Genomic DNA, 15,951 nt, shown 5'->3' with positions numbered 1-15,951 from the left:
ACTTCAGAAATGCTTAAAAAGGAAAATTAACCCAGATGACCTAAAATTTAAAGTTTTGGAGGTAAAATGCCCACACAGTCACATTTTAAGCAGATATCCAGCTTGATTCGGTAGTTCCAACAGTGAATGGCTTCCATATGCCAGGTCGGCCCACAATGAATACATGAAAACATCACATCAATACCCAACACCTCTGCACCTGCTGTTCTGGAGCATTGGCGTTCTCATTCAAGAGCATCACAAACCCACAGGAGCCTAAAGGGCAGGAGGAACCTGTCTAAGGAACTGGTTAGAGATTAGAATTCAGAATTGAGTTGAGTGGGCCAAAATACCAAACCAAACCAAAATACATCTGGTTTTGTGCTGTAGGTACCGGACATTTCTTAGCCAGAGGTGACATGATCTTAGTTTCTACATCCCAGACAACCACACTATGGTTCATAGTGAAATCAAGTACAGTTTTATTTAAGAATTGGAAAGAATATTCAGTATCTGTGAAAGAAAATCCAATTTAAAATATTTAAATAAACATTTCTGCATGTAAAAAGAAGAGTAGAATAATTACTCCATTAAATTACTCTCCTAGCTATGGGACGGCTTCCTCTAGAGCAAGCGCTTGGGATCACCCTGAAGGCTGGCCCTCCAAGCCCAGGGCAAGGCGTCAAGCTCTCACAGCAGGGCACAGAGAGCAAGCCTCTCCCACCAACCTCATCAAGTCACTACAGAAGCGAGATACGGTGGGAGAGCACGAGTATCTAAGGCAGTAAGAAAGTGCAGAGAAGGGACAGTGGTTTACTGTACCTACTACAGAGGGACTGCTACCAGATGAGCTTGAGCTACGGCCAACCCTCCGGAGCCTAAGCCATTAACACATGTATTGATTTAGGAATATTTCCCTATCATGTCAATCACTCAGAGTGTTAAATAAATGGAAAGGATTAATAATAAAGTGTAGTCTTTAGGCTCAAGAAGCAGTTCCTACAAATGATGAAGGGACAGTGGGGTATGCTGCCTTTTGCTTTCAGCCAAGCTCACCCTACTCACTACCTCTTTTCTGTAAACTGCTATTCTCAGCAAGTCTGCAAAGCTTCATTGAATGTTTCATTTTACACTGCTTCAAAGTAGCTTTGCTCTGTGCATTGCCTTTTTTCCATTTAAGAATCTCCACTTTAAAACCCACAATGGAAAAAGTAAGTCATCTCTTGACAGTTTCTTAATTTGAGGGAACTGGTGATACGGCCTTTACCCAAAAAGCTTTTGGGAATACCCAAAAAGCTTTTGGGAATACCCAAAAACCCTGTACTTCATTAACCTGATTCTCTGCTGTGTACACTGTCATTGCTAAATTTACAAAGTTAAAAATAATCTGGAAATGTCAGTACTAGATGAAAGTCAATCACTTGCCAAGTCCTGCCCCTATGTAGTTCATCTTTTCTCCCTAAGTAACTGCTGACTTCTGTCCTGGGTATACAAGTCAGGGTGGGAGTGTCTCCCTACTCTGGCCCACGGGATTGCTCTTACAGACCAGGTGGTAAATGGCAGCATCTCACTACAAAACACCAGGCCTACCTTCTGAGCTCAAGGGCCTGGCAAGAAGGTGGGTTTCGTGAACTCCAGCAGGTAGACAAAGTTGAGATCACCAAATGCCAACATCTTCCAACTTTCTGTCCACAGAGCCAGGGGCCATCATTAGCTGTTCTCCATCTATTAAAGATAACTTCACAGCATCCCCATGGGAATGAAAGCTGGATCCAATCCTGCTATATGCAGCACAGAACTTTCCCTCCAGGAGCTGGGGATGGCTGCCGAAACCCCAGCCACGCCCTCCTCCATTCTGTAATCCTGATGAGTGGAGTTTACTTTGCTAAGTGTGGCCTGGAGAACAAATCAGAACTGATTCAACTGAAGTTCCCAGAGTTAAGTGCATGTGGACGTCCCACTGGGGAGTGTTCGTGTCAGTGGGACCCGTTGCTGAGAGCTCCAGCAGTGGCCTTGGCCGGCCTGGGTGTGAGGCCCTCTCAAGGGCCAATGGTAGTGTCCACTCACACCAGAAGAGTGTCATTCCAGTTATCAACAAACCCGTAAACCTCTTTGGTATATATAATAACGAAAAAATTCATTAGGCCATGAAATATAGAAATCAATAATATTTCTGAGTTGGTAACATGCTCTTTTGAACACACATTTCCAGGGTCTGGTACAGCTAACCAGGGTCCAGGTCTGTGCAATCTCACACAGTACAGATTCCATTTATGCCATCTCTCTTATCTATGTATTAAAAAGGTCTGACGTTGTTCTTCTAAGTTTTCACAACACCCCTATGAGGTAGGTGGTATTGACCCCATTCTACGGATGGGGAGTCTAGGCACGGAAAGGTTAAGTGGCTCCTTGAAGCCGCTGGGTGCGTGCAGTGTGGCAGCTAGGCAGCACTGCAGCCAGGGGCGGCCGCTGCCTTCATGCGCGGGCTTCATTCGCGCCACCTCGAACTGCAGGAAGGATTTCACGTGGAGACCAAGGCCCTCTCTTGTCCAGGATTCACAAGGGTCTTAAAGCTGATGTGTTTAAAGCCAACCATTCTCCCCAGACTTGAAAAAAATACTGACTAAATCTCATTTGGGATCACTTGCTCTATTTAAGACTTTTGTGAGCTGACTTGCTTGAATTGTGTATAGATGCTTGAACCCCTTTGGAAAAGACAGTCTGAAATGGCATTAGTATTGGTGGAATTTTGAGAACAGAACATAGAAGTCAATACTTAATAGATTTCAATTGAAACACAAAAATATAAGCTATGAAGCGATGAGACTAAAATCCCAAATAAATGGAGAACAGTACTTCCCAAGGTTTAACAATGCCTTACACAGAGCGGTGTGCAGTTAGCATTTCTCGGATAAAAGAAAAACGACACATCTCTGACAAGCGTGCCACTAATACCAGCCCCTCTTGGGAGAAGAGCAGGAGCCGAGATCCCAGAGAAAGCCACAGGGGCCCACAGTCTCCCTGGCGTGGGTGCCCTTGTGAACACAAAGCCACTCAGCCAAATCGCCTGGTGGTGTCCATGCTGCCTTTCTGCCAAACAAAAGTTGGGGCCAAAACACCGAATCCCCTTTGAATTTATACTGCTATTTATAAAAAATAGATATGTCAATACGATTAAATATATTAAGAGCCAAAGTGCCTTATAAAGAATTATTTTTAAAACTGTATAGATGCTCATGCACTTAAGCACAGAAATAAGGAGGTCGAAGCTGTGCTGTTTGTGTTTTTCAGTTAAGGATTTTGAATGTATTTCTAACACTAAGCACTGCTGCCCACATACCCCTTCCTGCCAAAGAAGCCTTACTCAACGTAATGAGTCCACCTCTCTTCAGGGGTCTTGGTTACACTAAATACCTCGTGGGGGTTGGTGCGTGGCCTGGGTTCTCACCAGGGCCCTTCTGGAGGGGCACTGTAGAGTATTGCTGTTATTTGCTCTTTGTCCATCTTTGATCTATGTCCTACCTTGATTCAGCCCAAGAACAGATTGCTCTAGGGTGTGGGGTCTTTTGGTCCTAAGGCCTTCTGACCATTTGGTCTTGAGTGATATTCCAGAAGAGTAATTGGTGACATAGAAAATGGTTCAGAGACTCCATTCGGCAGAGTGGCTGACCGGAGGCAGCGTGGGCCCGGGCTACGTGCAGAGTGGAGGCCCCTCGGCCCAGCCTGGCCCGCTCCTGCAGTGTTATAGTTCCACCTTGACCCCTTTTATAAAAGGCAGGCCTGTGGGCACCCGCTTCTTATATTCCAGGTACTCCTCTCCAAAAAAGTGAATTAATGAGATCTCCTCTTCTTCCGTTCGATCTCGGAAGAATCGCCACACTGTCAGAGCATAGCCAACGCCACAGATGGGATTACACAGCATCACCTGGCAGGGGACACGAAGTTGATCAGGGTCAGAGTGTCCCGACACTGAGAACTCCAGCAGCACCTGCTGCTCCTGAATATCTACAGAGAATTTCCTGCCAAGGGCCCAGGGACTCTCAAAATCCTATTGGGGTCTTTGATATCTGAGGCCATTTGCTAAAACCTTACTACTATCTTCACAAACAAACTAAACATTCATCACGGTAGCTTCTTTTCTTTCTCTTTCTATTCTTTTTTAGAAATTTTAATTTTTTATTCATGAGAGACAGAGAGAGGCAGAGACATAGGCAAAGGGAGAGGCAGACTCCTTGAGGGGAGCCCAATGTGAGACTTGATCCCAGGACCCGAGGATCATGCCCTGAGCCAAAGGGAGACACTCAACCACTGAGCCACCCAGGCGCCCCTCGGTAGCTTTTTTCAGACACTATTCTGTTGTTCCTCTTATGTGAGACAGATCTAAAAATTAAAAGATCAACTTCTTGGATTTCAGTCCTCAGGGTGGTGACAGCAGCTCCTGCCCATACCCCAGGGGCTCCTAGCCTGCCCCTTCCTGTTCCATGCACGCCACCCTCACCTCTCAACTGCCTTGTCCCCTGCCCCTGGCTGCCCCGGCCTAGCCCTGTACCACATACACTGCTACCATGAAATCACTTTTCTTCAAACCATTCCCCTGCCCAAACCCAGAAAAGCAGTGCCCTGGCCACTTCCTCCAGTCCCCTTCCACTGGACTGTGCCTACTTTTGACTACCTCTCACATCTTTACTTCTGTGGTTTTCTTACTTTGAGAACATCTTCCCCACTGATCCACTGCCAAATAGTCCCTCCAGGCCAAAAACATCTTCCAGCTCTCAGGAATTTCTGTGCTGTGTGGGAAACCCAACACTCCACTCCTGCCCACTCTGATGGACCCCCACGGACACGTATCTTCCACAAGTGGGCGACTTTCACCCAGAAAGCCAGGCACATGTCCTTGACTTCTTATTCCTATCACTGCTTACTAGGTACTTAACTGTATTTCAAGAATAAGCTAAGCCCTTTACAATGAATAAGCTCTCAGGGTGAACCTCTGAGGCACTGCCCTCCTCACTTAATGTGTGTGGGCAGAGGCCAAGCAGCCAACGTGAGAGCCAGGCTGGCCCTGTCAGTGATGCTGGAGCCTGTGCCGTCACAGCCAGCACACACGTGCGGCTTCTCGACATATCCTATAGCGGGATTTCCCAAATGCAGGCCACAGCCTATTACTGAGCCCTGAAATTCATTCAGTGCGTCATAAATAGCATTACAAATAACAAGATAGAATAAGTATTTTGTACACGACAAGTATCCTGGGAAAGACCTGTTCCATATTTATACACACGTGTACTAGGTCACAGGCACAGAGACCTATGGTCACAGAGGTAGGCAAACTCCAGTCCTAGAGCACTTCTGTATGTGGGTAGCATCTATGGCAAATGACATGATTCAACTACAATCAACTTATTTCCAGGGAATATGATTGTTGATGCAGGAGAGTCTTAAGTTTCAGAAACACAAGTATTAAAATAAGTCCTGTGCAGTACCCTGCCCCTTCTATACCATCGGGGGTCAGCAGAGAGTCCCCAACAGATCATGCATTGCCAATGGAATGCTTGGGGGCCCAGACTGGATTTTCCCAAAGAGGTGAGGAGTTTCCTAAACTCTGGTCACATTCTCTGGTCTTTCTAGGACCAAAAGAATGTATTCAAGAGCCAATGGGCAGGAAACAAGGCTCGGTCTCTAAACTGAGATAGAACAAGCCTCTGTAGCTCACATTAAATCTAATCCATGACCTTGGCCTCATCAATACCAGCTTCTAATGAAAATCAGAATCCCCTTGAGCAGCAGAAGGCTTTCTCTCCTCAAAGCACCCACTGAGGTGCTCCTGATCTAACTTAAAGAAGCAGGGAAAGGGTACAGCAGATGGGGGTCACAGCACCTCGTCAGGAGTTTACAAATTTAGAACATCCAGATTTTAGGTACATAGTAAAAAAACATTAAGGGCTACATCAGTTCTTCTGCATTTTATTTTGTTCTCACTTGAAACATGGCAGGTGGCTGATGCACCTATTTAAAGGAGACCAACAACATAATAAATCCACTGAAATCCACTGAACTGTACATTTTGAAATGGTGAATTTTATGGTATGTGAATTGTCAATTTTTAAGAAAAGTAAAAAAGATTAAAGGCAACCACTGTCATTTCTGATACCGTACCTGGGTTCCAATACTCCAGTAAAACCACCCAACATATGAAGGATGCCGGAACCAAGCATACACGCCACTTGTCACCAGAGTGTGGGTTTCTGATTTTTCATTCTGCACCACGTGATTGAAATTGGAGCCAGCTGTGAACATCGCTGCTTTCCTCAGACATTCTCCAAAGACCACCATCAGCAGCCCCATGGCGCTGAGCCAGGTGATCTGCTTCAGTTCTGTTGGAGAGACATGTGACAAACAGGAAGTGAAGACATGGGACTGTGGAGCTCCCCCTGTGGATGCTTAAGAATTAGCCTATTTTTCCAAGGCAAGCAACATTAGGAAACATGCTAGTGGGCAATTAGCATTTGTCATCACATTAAAATTTAATTATAAGCAAAACACATTCCTCTAAGTTGTGCTGTTCATCTGTTTAAAGTGCCAAAAACCCAATTAGAGCTTCATGGCAAAGACCTGATGGGCTCCCCATCCGTGGCCTTCTGCCACATGTCCCCCTCCTTTCCTTGGGGACAAGGACAGCTAAGTGAACCAAAGAAGGATCTAGTGTTTCCTACCCTGGCCCTTTACTGAATCCTGGGAACCACATGTATTTTAGTTAATTTGCTGCAGAAAGTTCAATTTGAGAGGTTTTCACTAATAAAATCTTCACGTGAAAAAGTCTCAAGTCACAGAAAATGAGCAGACGCAGTTGGCTGACTGTAAAGTTAGGATTATGGCTATCCCAGGTTGGGACTTCATTATCAGACAATGCAGTATGTTATGGAAGGCTTAAGGCAACATGTCCTCCATTCAAAATCCAGAAGTGGAATTCACAAGCTCTGCTTGTCCTTTATAAAGAGCTTAGTGAGGACAGAGATCTGGGGAAAATCGCTCCAGGAGATTATACCTGAGAGGTGAACCCATGTCACTGCCCTCAGGCCTGCACAAAAACCACCCTTCTCCCTTCCAGAGGGGAGAGCAGACACACTGACCTGGCCAAAAGATATTTTCCAGTGTGAACTCTATCCAAGAAGAAAGAGCAGCTACTGTATACTCCAGACTGTGATTCAGGAGAAAGGAATCCAAGGATAGACTTTTGGGATTATTGACTGCTGTGACTAAGTATTCAGAATAATGGAATAGTGACAAGGAGCACATATACCTATTAAAAAACAAAAAGAAAGAAAGGTAAGTGGGGGCAAGGGAATCAGGTCAGCCATAAGTCAATGTACAGACTTGGGTTCAGCAGAACCGTCTGTGAATTCTACGGAATTCTGTGAATTCTGCTTATAATTAATTCAACGGGAGGAGCTCCCGTTATCGCCTGAGAGTGGACATCAGGCATCCACATGTAGAATGTAATAGGCCAAACAAATATTGGTGGGGAAGGCATTATGAGCCCTTCCATCCTTTAAAAATGATACTACACACAATAAAAATACAGAAGTGGGACATAATCAAAACAAATCAGCGATGTCTGTGGAATACAAAAATTCAACAAAACAAATAATTCCAGCAAAGAAGGATTAGACGGCTCAGAGTATTGATCACAGGAGATAAAGCTTTTTACCTTGAAGCCACTGGTTCATATCCAGGTGAGGGACTAGAAGGCTCAAAGGCCTGAAATCATAGCGTAGGGGGAAAATCCTACACTGGCCGTGGGGGATGCACTAGATGTGACCTAATAGAAATTAGAGATGGAAAAGGCCTGTGAAGATGAGCCAGAGCCTTGCCCCTTCCTGTCACCTCTTCTGGGAAGGGCTTGTCACATTACTGATGAGGGCACCGACGGGGAAGGCGCCGGGGAGACCTGTCTCTGCCTGCAACAGAAGCAACCAATGGGCACAAGTTCTAGGTGGAAGTTAAGAGACCGGATAGGATCCTAAACAGGTTTCGGCCAAAGAGGAGATACGGGGATGAGGAAATACCAGTCCTGACCCTCTGATCCTTCCACCCCTGCCTCAAAACCATTGTTCCCAAAGTCCTTCTTACCAGCCAAAGTGATTCCAAGAAGACTGGCTGAAACTTAGCAACATGCCGCAGCCGAACACAAAGCCGAGGAAACAAGCTCGGATGGCTATCTGAAACAGACCAAGAAAGCTCAGTCACCTACCTGGCTGTTCCCTGAGCACACACCCTACTCCTTAGGAAACAGGCAGAGCTGGCGGGCTCGGAGATTAACAGGGCAAAGCAGGGGTGCCGGCGTTCAGATCCCGCAGCCACCCCGCTCTGGCTGTGTGGCCATGGGCAAGTTACCCGGCCTCTCTGGACCTCCGGTTGGCCTACAGACGGAACGCAGCTACCCTTTAGGATTGCTGCGAGGGGCACCCACGTAAAACACTTAAGAGTGAGCGCCTTGTAAGTTCCGGCTGCCATTAGTCTTATTATTGCTGCCACTATTCAGGGCCAGCCGTGGGCAAACCGCATGAGCCTATGGCCGGATTCTCCCCGGACCGCGCTGCGAATGTGGTCGGGGCAAGCGGGCCTCTGCGCCCGGCGCCCTCCACGAAGGTGCGGGGGCATCCGACCTGAGCCTCGGCGGCAGGTAAGTCCCCACACCTTCGATTACATAAAGGAGCTCGTGGGCCCGCTCCCTCCGCACCCGCACCCCACGCGCCTCTGCCGCAGCTGCGGAGCCGCGCCGACTGCAATTTCCCACCCACTCTGCCGGAGACGGGGGCCCGCGCCCGCCGAGCCGGGCGCGCCGGGGCCCCTGCTGCCGCCGCAGCTCAGCGAGCAAGCACACGCGCCGGGGAGGCGGCCCAGCTCCCCGCCCAGCTCCCCCGAGGGGACGGGGCCCCGCGCCCAACCCGCCCGGCCCGGCCCGGCCCGGCCCTGGCCCCGGCCCGCCTCCGCCCGGCCGCACCTGGTAGCGCGGCGGCCGGTAGAGCAGCAGCAGCAGCGCGTTGAGTCCGGCCACGTAGAGCGCCAGCCCCGTGCGGCCCTGCAGGCCGGCGCGCGTGAGCAGCGGCAGCGCGAGCACCGAGGCGCCCAGCAGGAAGGTGGCCAGGCTGAGGCGCGCCTCGGAGCCCGGCGGAGCCCGCGCCGCGCAGCCCGCCATGGCGCCGGGCGGCCGACTAGCTGGCGACGGCGCCGGCTGTAGCCCGGGGAAACCCGCCCGCCGCGCCTGCGCACTGCGCCGCCGCCGCCGCGGCCGGCCGGGAAGCGCCGCTGCCGGCAGCCGCGCGCCTCCCGCGAGCTCTCGCGATATCGCCGCGCCGCGCGGCCGGCGCTCGGCTTTGGCGGGAGCGGCCCCGCCCCGCCGGCCCCCGGGAGCCCTCTCCCTGCCCTCCCCCGCCCCCCGGGACCCCCTGACCCAGGCCTAGCGGCAAACGGCGGGCGTGGGCGTGGGCGCAGGCGCGGGCCACCCGGGTCCCGGGCCGAGGAGCGCACGCGGGCGTCTGCCAGAAGGCAGCCCCAACCTGCGGAGGGGCCCGGTCCCAGGAACTCCGAAGGGACCCCGGCCTCGGCCGGCCCCGCGCGGCCCCCCAGCCCAGCGGACGCCCCCGGGCGCGCAAGGCAGGAGCGGGGCGGCCCTCGGGGTGCCCGGGCTGCCCGCCGCGCGCGGATGACCGAGGGGGAACTTTGGCCGATGGTGAGGAGCTCAGCCTGCACCACGGCTTTCCAAAGGCAGAATGCAAAACCTTACCGGGCGGTCTTGCGAAAGCAAACGCGCGAGCCTGGGGAAAAGACGGAGATAGAAGCCACAGGTTTTTTGTTTTTTGTTTTTTTTTAACAGCGGTCATCTCCAGGTGATAGAACCCGGGTGACTTTCATTTTCCACATTGCGCACGGTCAACACACATTTACTTTTTTATTATTTTTATTTTATTTTATTTTTTTTTTTGTTTTTTTTTATATTATTTTATTTATTTATTTATTTATTTATTTATTTATTTATTTATTTATTTTATTTTATATGATAGACATAGAAGGAGAGAGAGAGAGAGGCAGAGACACAGGCAGAGGGAGAAGCAGGCTCCATGCAGGGAGCCCGACATGGGACTCGATCCCGGGACTCCAGAATCACACCTTGGGCCAAAGGCAGGCGCCAAACCGCTGAGCCACCCAGGGATCCCCCACATTTACTTTTTAAATCGGACATTGTTCTTGTTTTGAAAGGGTTTCTGTTCTCACCCGGGGGAGCTCACAGAGGGATGATGAGGAGAAAGGCAAGTAAGCAAGTGAGTGCAGTAAACCGTGGGTGGGGTAGAAGTGGGACCCAAGCCCTGTCTGAATGGAGAGGAGAGAGAGGGATCCAAGGTTAGGAGGCAGCATGGAAGAGAGGCTGGAGCTAGGTCTTGGGGCACTCAGCCTTCTGCTGAAAATGAGAGCAAGGGCATCTATGGAGAGGGAGGGAGCACGGGCACCAAGTTTGCAGACTCAAGAGGCAGGAGAAAGGAAGCCAGGAGTTGGGATAGGGGACAGGCCCCGGGAGAGGCTGGAGCCCAGAGTAGTGGGTCAGAGAGTCCTGAGACCAAGCGGGCTGTGCACGGCAGTCAACCAAGCCTGCTTCTGAGCCTCTGGCTGCCCCACACTCTCTGTCCCCACAGGACCTGGCTGGAGGCCTGGCGTCTGAGCAGCTGGGGTCAGGGAAGAATGGGGAGCCTGGACTGAATCCTCGTCTCAGCACTGCCTTGGCCCAGCTTTTTAAGTTCGGGCAAATCACCTCCAAACCTCGGCTCCTTGTAAAATAGGGGTCCTAATTTCACCATCAGGTATTGATAATGTTCTGCAAAGCCCGGTACAAGGTTTAAATGATGTTCAGAAGACATTTGCTAAACTGGGTTCCTGGGAATTGAAAGGAGATTTAATGTTTTAAAATCCAAAGTTGCCCAGTTGGAGTGCCACATTAGGAAGGAGGCATGGTGTACTGCAGGCTGAGACCTCAGGCTCCTGACACTGCCCCCAATTTCTGATGCTCTCACCCAGACTCAGTACCTCTCTTCCAATGCTGGGATGCCTCAGGGACCCTAGAGAATGATCATTGCATTTTCACTCCTGGGAGTGAAGTTAGTCCTGGGGCAGAGAGCTGCCCCCAGGACACTCCTTTTCTGGCCATTGGCATCTGCTGTCCACACTGATTTAGGGCCCTGATTCACCGTCAGGGACTGTCCCTGTTCTAGGGGCACAGAGCAACAGGAAAGCCAGTTAGTTAGGTGAGCCTGAGCAACACTTTCTCCTCTGCCCACCACTTCCCTTTAGACCATACATCTCCATCAGCCTCATCTTGGAGAAGGAAGAAAGAGGAAGACAGTCCCCTGCCATGTATGGCCAGATCAGAGGGAAGGGGAATTTTGAGAAGTGCCTGGAGTTGCTGAATCGGTCAGGGAGGGGCCCATAACTCACAGAGCAGTAATGGAGGAAAGAGCCAAGTAAGCAAATATATGCATGCACTGGCATAGACCCAGAGAAACAAAGTTAAACACAGAGATGGACAGAAGCACAGAGAAACAGTTCACCCAGAGATACGGACAGAAACATATGCAGAGACCTGCATTCCAACCAGAGAGGAAAGCAATCTGATCAAAGTCCATTCTGCATCCTGTTCTCCAGTGTCCTCCCCAGGCAGGAGAACAAGCAGCCCATAAAATTATAAGAAAATAAAGGTGAACTACTCAGCCCTGGGATGCCTCTCTTGCCTTCTTTTGTAAATAAGCATTTGAATGTGTTTTGTTCTTGGAGCTTGGAGGCAAGCACAAAGGGAGCCCTTTCTCATGCAGGAAAGTCCCTCGGCTGGGTCTCCCCTGGGCGCCCCTCCTCCTGGTCTTCGCCCACCAGCTGAGGTAGCTTTCTATCCCACGCCTAAGTAGGGATTCCTCCGGTTCAAAGGGTTCTAAGAACCTCCTTGACTTTTCCAAGTTAAACTTCAGGCTGGGATGAAATCAGCCTTCTTTTTCTTAAATGGGGCTCCTTTGTGGAGAGAGAGAATGTAGAAGAGGGGATAAGCCCGAGCAAGCTGAAGGCAGGTGCAAGGATGAGGCATGACCAAGCACCTCAACACACCAGCTTCCCAGGGTGAGAAGTTTGTCTTGTCCAAGCTTGAGATAAGCCACGCCGTGTAAGATAGAGTCTGAGAACTGGCCTCTCCCTCTTCCCTGCAGGTGGGTCCCTGGTCAGTTGTTAGAGCAGCTTCCTGGGGCTCCTTGTCACTCACAGGCCCTCGGTCCCATCCACTTGCCACGTGGAGGCCAGGAGGGGCCGGTTCAGGGTAGCTGCAACTCTCCCCAGGAGGGAACACTGATCCTCCAACACTTTTCTTCTCCCTCCTCTGGCCACTCTGGGCTCCAGGCATGAAAGCCCCCTCTCTCTAGTCTGGAAACGGGTAAATGATGCGTAATTTATGAGCACATCAGCCTGAAGTGCATAAGTCATATGTGCACAAAAGGGCCGGGTAAATATTTAAAGATTAGAGCCAGCTGGGGAGAAACACAAAGGGCTGGGACAATGGGGGTCTCCCTGAATTCACTCTCCCTGAGCTGGGCCAGCCCGGTTCAGTGTTGATGCACTCACCGGAGTCCCAGCCTTTGTCCCCTGGAGGGCCCTCTGCGGCCCGGACTATTCGAGTCCCAACACAGCTAAAGAGAGTTAAACAATCGCAGCCTCTCCAGCCCCATCTGGAGACAATTGGCTGAGTCATTTCAGAGCTTTCGCTGTGTCCCAATAGTTAATTACACGAAGCAATCACTTCATTCCACTTTGAAATGCAGCTGCAGAGACCAACGGTGCATTTCTCCCCACCCCACCCCCAACTCACCTCACCCTCGGTGGCCTCAGCAGCACTCACCAGTTAACATTGCTTTCAATGTCTGGGTGCTGCAGGAAGGGAAGGGGCTCTCTCACCCAGGGTGGAGAGGCTACACAGGGCCATTACCCGGGAGGACTAGAATATTTGCTCTGGCTCCTGTCCCGGGACCTGTAAACCCCCCTCTCTACCTTCTGCCAGAGCTTAGTTTCTCTGTAATGTTCTTTCTTTTGCCAAAGTTGAGAAAACCAAACGGAAAGGAAGAACAAAGTCACAGGCCACTTTTTGCCTTAAATTCCCAAGCCTGAGGAAGCTGAGGGCTCTGAGTATTCCTGGAAGCCCCCAGAGGCCTCCAGAACTATAGAAGGAAATTTTTCCTTGAATGAGCAAAGCGCAGCCTGGGTCTCCCCAGCGCTTTGCCCGAACTTGTGCTGCTTTCCAAGCCCCCCCTAGGGATCCCAGATGCTAAAGATGGAAAAGGAGTCGGTGGCCTACATCCCAGTTTGCATAAGCCCAGCTTCTAAGTTGGTCCATGTCCTTCCCTGCAGCCTGAGAGCACTTCGCCCTGCTTGCTCTCAGAGAAGGGGGTGGAGGGGGTGCCGCCCCTCCCAATTCGCCTTCCCTATCTCTACACACCCCATTGGAATATGAGCATGGGTAGGACGCTCAGGCTCAGGACTCAAAAGCAGATTGAAGGAGAAATTGGGTCTCAGTGGGGAAGTGGCTGCCCGGGAGCCAGAGTTGTGGGTAAAGTGGGGATTTCTCCGGGCAGGGGGATTGGAATCCGCCCGGGGTTCTGTGCGACCTTCAGCCCCCTTAAGGGCTATTCCGGGTGGGGAGCCGGGCTGGGGTGGGAAACCTGTAAAGCCGGGATGAAATCAGCCTAGCTGTGTGTCTGTGTGTGTCTGTGTGTGGGGGGCACCTCAGCCCAGGGACTTGTCCCAAGATGGGGAGAGAGGGGATGTAGGGGCAGGTGCTTGGGGTAGGGGTAGGGGGCAGCGGAGGCGGAGGCCCATTAAATGGGCGGCGGTGGGATTTGACGGCTGCGAGTCCAGCTTGGCCTCCCCGCCAGCCTCGCCGCCCGCAGCCAAAGCAGAACATTGCGAATTAGCTCATTTTGCGGTCAATTTTCCACTGCTTAGGAAAACACTAAGCCACCCACGTGAGCGGCCCCACCCAGCGCGGCCGGGAGCCCTCGGCCAGGGCTCAAGAGGAGTGATGGCCCGAGGAGGGCAGGATGCCCGGGTGCGGACAGGGGCGGGCCGCGGGCCCCTTTACGGCAGCCCTAACTCTGGAGAGAGGGCGGGCCAGGAGCGCAGAGACGAGGACCATTAGTTAGCTAATACGCCAGAGTTGAAAGGCGCGGGCGGGCGGCGGTTTATGGGGAGGGATCATAATTAGGGGACAAATTGCCCCGCAGCCCGCGCTGCTCGGGAGCGGGGGCCGGGGGTGAGGGGGCCCGCGGAGCGAGGCGCGCGCCCAGATTCCGTGCAGATGTGCAGCAGCTGGAAGCCCGTGCGCGGCGGGGCGCCCGGAGTTTGGCCCCGAGGGGGCGGGCGCGGGCGGGCTTTGTGGGGCCGGCACAATGCCCTTAACACTCGGCTGCCCCCTTTGTGCCCAGCCGCGCCGCCCGCCGGCCCCGCGGGCCTTTGTACGGAGCCGCCACCCCCCAAGCCAGAGGAACGCACAGAGGCCCATGGGGCCCGGTCAGCCCCCCGCGCTTCAAAGCTGCCCGGCGCGTGCCAACGCCCGCCGTCCGGCCTCGGCCCCGCCGCCCCACCGGGGCCCGGCCCGGCCCGGGTCCGGCCCGCGGCCTGCAGCCCAGACGGAAGAGCACCCTGGAGCCGCGGACCACGCAACCTGGACCTGAAAGGAGGGCGGGGCGCGATTCTCCACGCTGTTTGGCGCTTGAGAACGCCTCTGCGCGGCAGGGCCCTTCACTACTCCTGGAGGGGGGGGGAGTGTCCGGGGAGAAGAAGCCCCGGGTCCAGGGAGCCAGGGGGGAGGGGGCCCACCCAAGACCCAGCAATATCCCTTCCCCCTCACGCTGAGTCCCAGCAAAGGCCAATTTGTTTATTCCTCTGCCACAGGGCTCAACTGCACAACTTTTGAGTCCCTGCTTTCTTCATCACCCTCCAGAGCAGCTGTGGGGACCTGCATTGCGTTTTACAAACCCTGAATTGAGGCCCTGCGAGCCCAGTACAGGGTATGAACCCAGGCACTCCTCTGGGCCTCAGCCTGCCAGTCACAGCTACTGGAGTCCTGCTCCTGGGGCCCCACCGGAGACTGCACCAGTCCTGCTGTTAGGCCTAACCCATCCTGGTGTGAGTGCCTCCTCCACCGAGCTCCCTGGGTCCAACCACACCCTGAATAATAAAAAGCGTTTGGGGATCCCAGACCTCCAAGAGCACAGAATGGTGTTCTTCCCATATGATCAGTGGTCTTTCCCACCCTCACCTTACATTTGTTGGGACTGAGAGAAGACTGGTGGAAATAAACTTGCAGGCTGTGAGGGAAAGTGTCAGTGCCTCGCATGTCCAGCCTGGAAACCCACATCTTTGGATGGGGAGGCTGTTCTATTCCTCCTGGTTTGAGGCTGTCTGCAGCCTCCTCCCAGCTAGGAGAGGTGAACTGGGGCCTAACAGGGCCCAGAGGGCACATGAGCCCAGGCTACACCTCTGCACGGGAAAGCAGACCTCAGCCAGGGGGAGACTGGCCCCGAGGGCGGGCTGCACGCTTTAATGGGACACATGTTGCTGCTTGGCCCCCTCGGGCCCAGCCTGTGCCCGGCTTTGAGCAGCCACAGGCAGAAAATCGCTGCATTGTCCCAACATTAGGGCGACTAATGTGGCGTTGCCAGCGTGGCCAGAGCGTGAAACCCGCAGAAAGGCCTCACTGGCGGGTCCTCCCTGCTTCCGCATCTTCATCAGGCCCAGAGAAGCCCGGCACCTTGTCAGAGTCATTGGTGGGGCTCAGAGCCTGCTGGGCCGAAGGACATTCCTCGGTGAGTGCCCACCAGAATGTTGGAGATGAAGGGGCCTAGTAAGTGGGCCTAGTGGAGGCTCAGTACCTATGGACACTAGACAAGG

At 52.5% G+C, this 15,951-nt stretch overlaps 1 protein-coding gene across 1 annotated transcript; it reads right to left on the bottom strand.

The window, feature by feature from the left end:
- Positions 1–437: 437 nt before the first annotated feature.
- On the bottom strand, positions 438–9,236 carry ICMT (isoprenylcysteine carboxyl methyltransferase). The gene is made up of 5 exons (XM_055305732.1): positions 8,984–9,236; positions 8,110–8,198; positions 7,110–7,279; positions 6,136–6,353; positions 438–3,904 (listed from the first exon to the last, which is right to left on the bottom strand). Exons 1-5 carry the CDS (start codon positions 9,176–9,178, stop codon positions 3,722–3,724), a joined length of 855 nt encoding a protein of 284 aa, XP_055161707.1. The 5' UTR covers positions 9,179–9,236; the 3' UTR covers positions 438–3,721.
- Between the last annotated feature and the right edge of the window lie 6,715 nt (positions 9,237–15,951).

This window comes from Nyctereutes procyonoides, unplaced genomic scaffold (assembly GCF_905146905.1).
Source record: "Nyctereutes procyonoides isolate TBG_1078 unplaced genomic scaffold, NYPRO_anot_genome, whole genome shotgun sequence".
Lineage (NCBI taxonomy): Eukaryota > Metazoa > Chordata > Mammalia > Carnivora > Canidae > Nyctereutes > Nyctereutes procyonoides.
Note: the sequence above shows the minus strand (reverse complement) of the source record. Positions and strands in the feature narration are given on the sequence as shown.

Excerpts from the sequence above, each read along its gene's own strand:
- ICMT (XM_055305732.1), bottom strand. The coding sequence starts at position 9,178 with ATGGCGGGCTGCGCGGCGCGGGCTCCGCCGGGCTCCGAGGCGCGCCTC. Across the intron at positions 7,280-8,109 it reads TCTTGGAATCACTTTGGCTG|GTATATGTGCTCCTTGTCAC; the intron begins GTAAGAAGGACT and ends GTTTTTTAATAG. Across the intron at positions 3,905-6,135 it reads ACTGGAGTATTGGAACCCAG|GTGATGCTGTGTAATCCCAT; the intron begins GTACGGTATCAG and ends GTCCCCTGCCAG.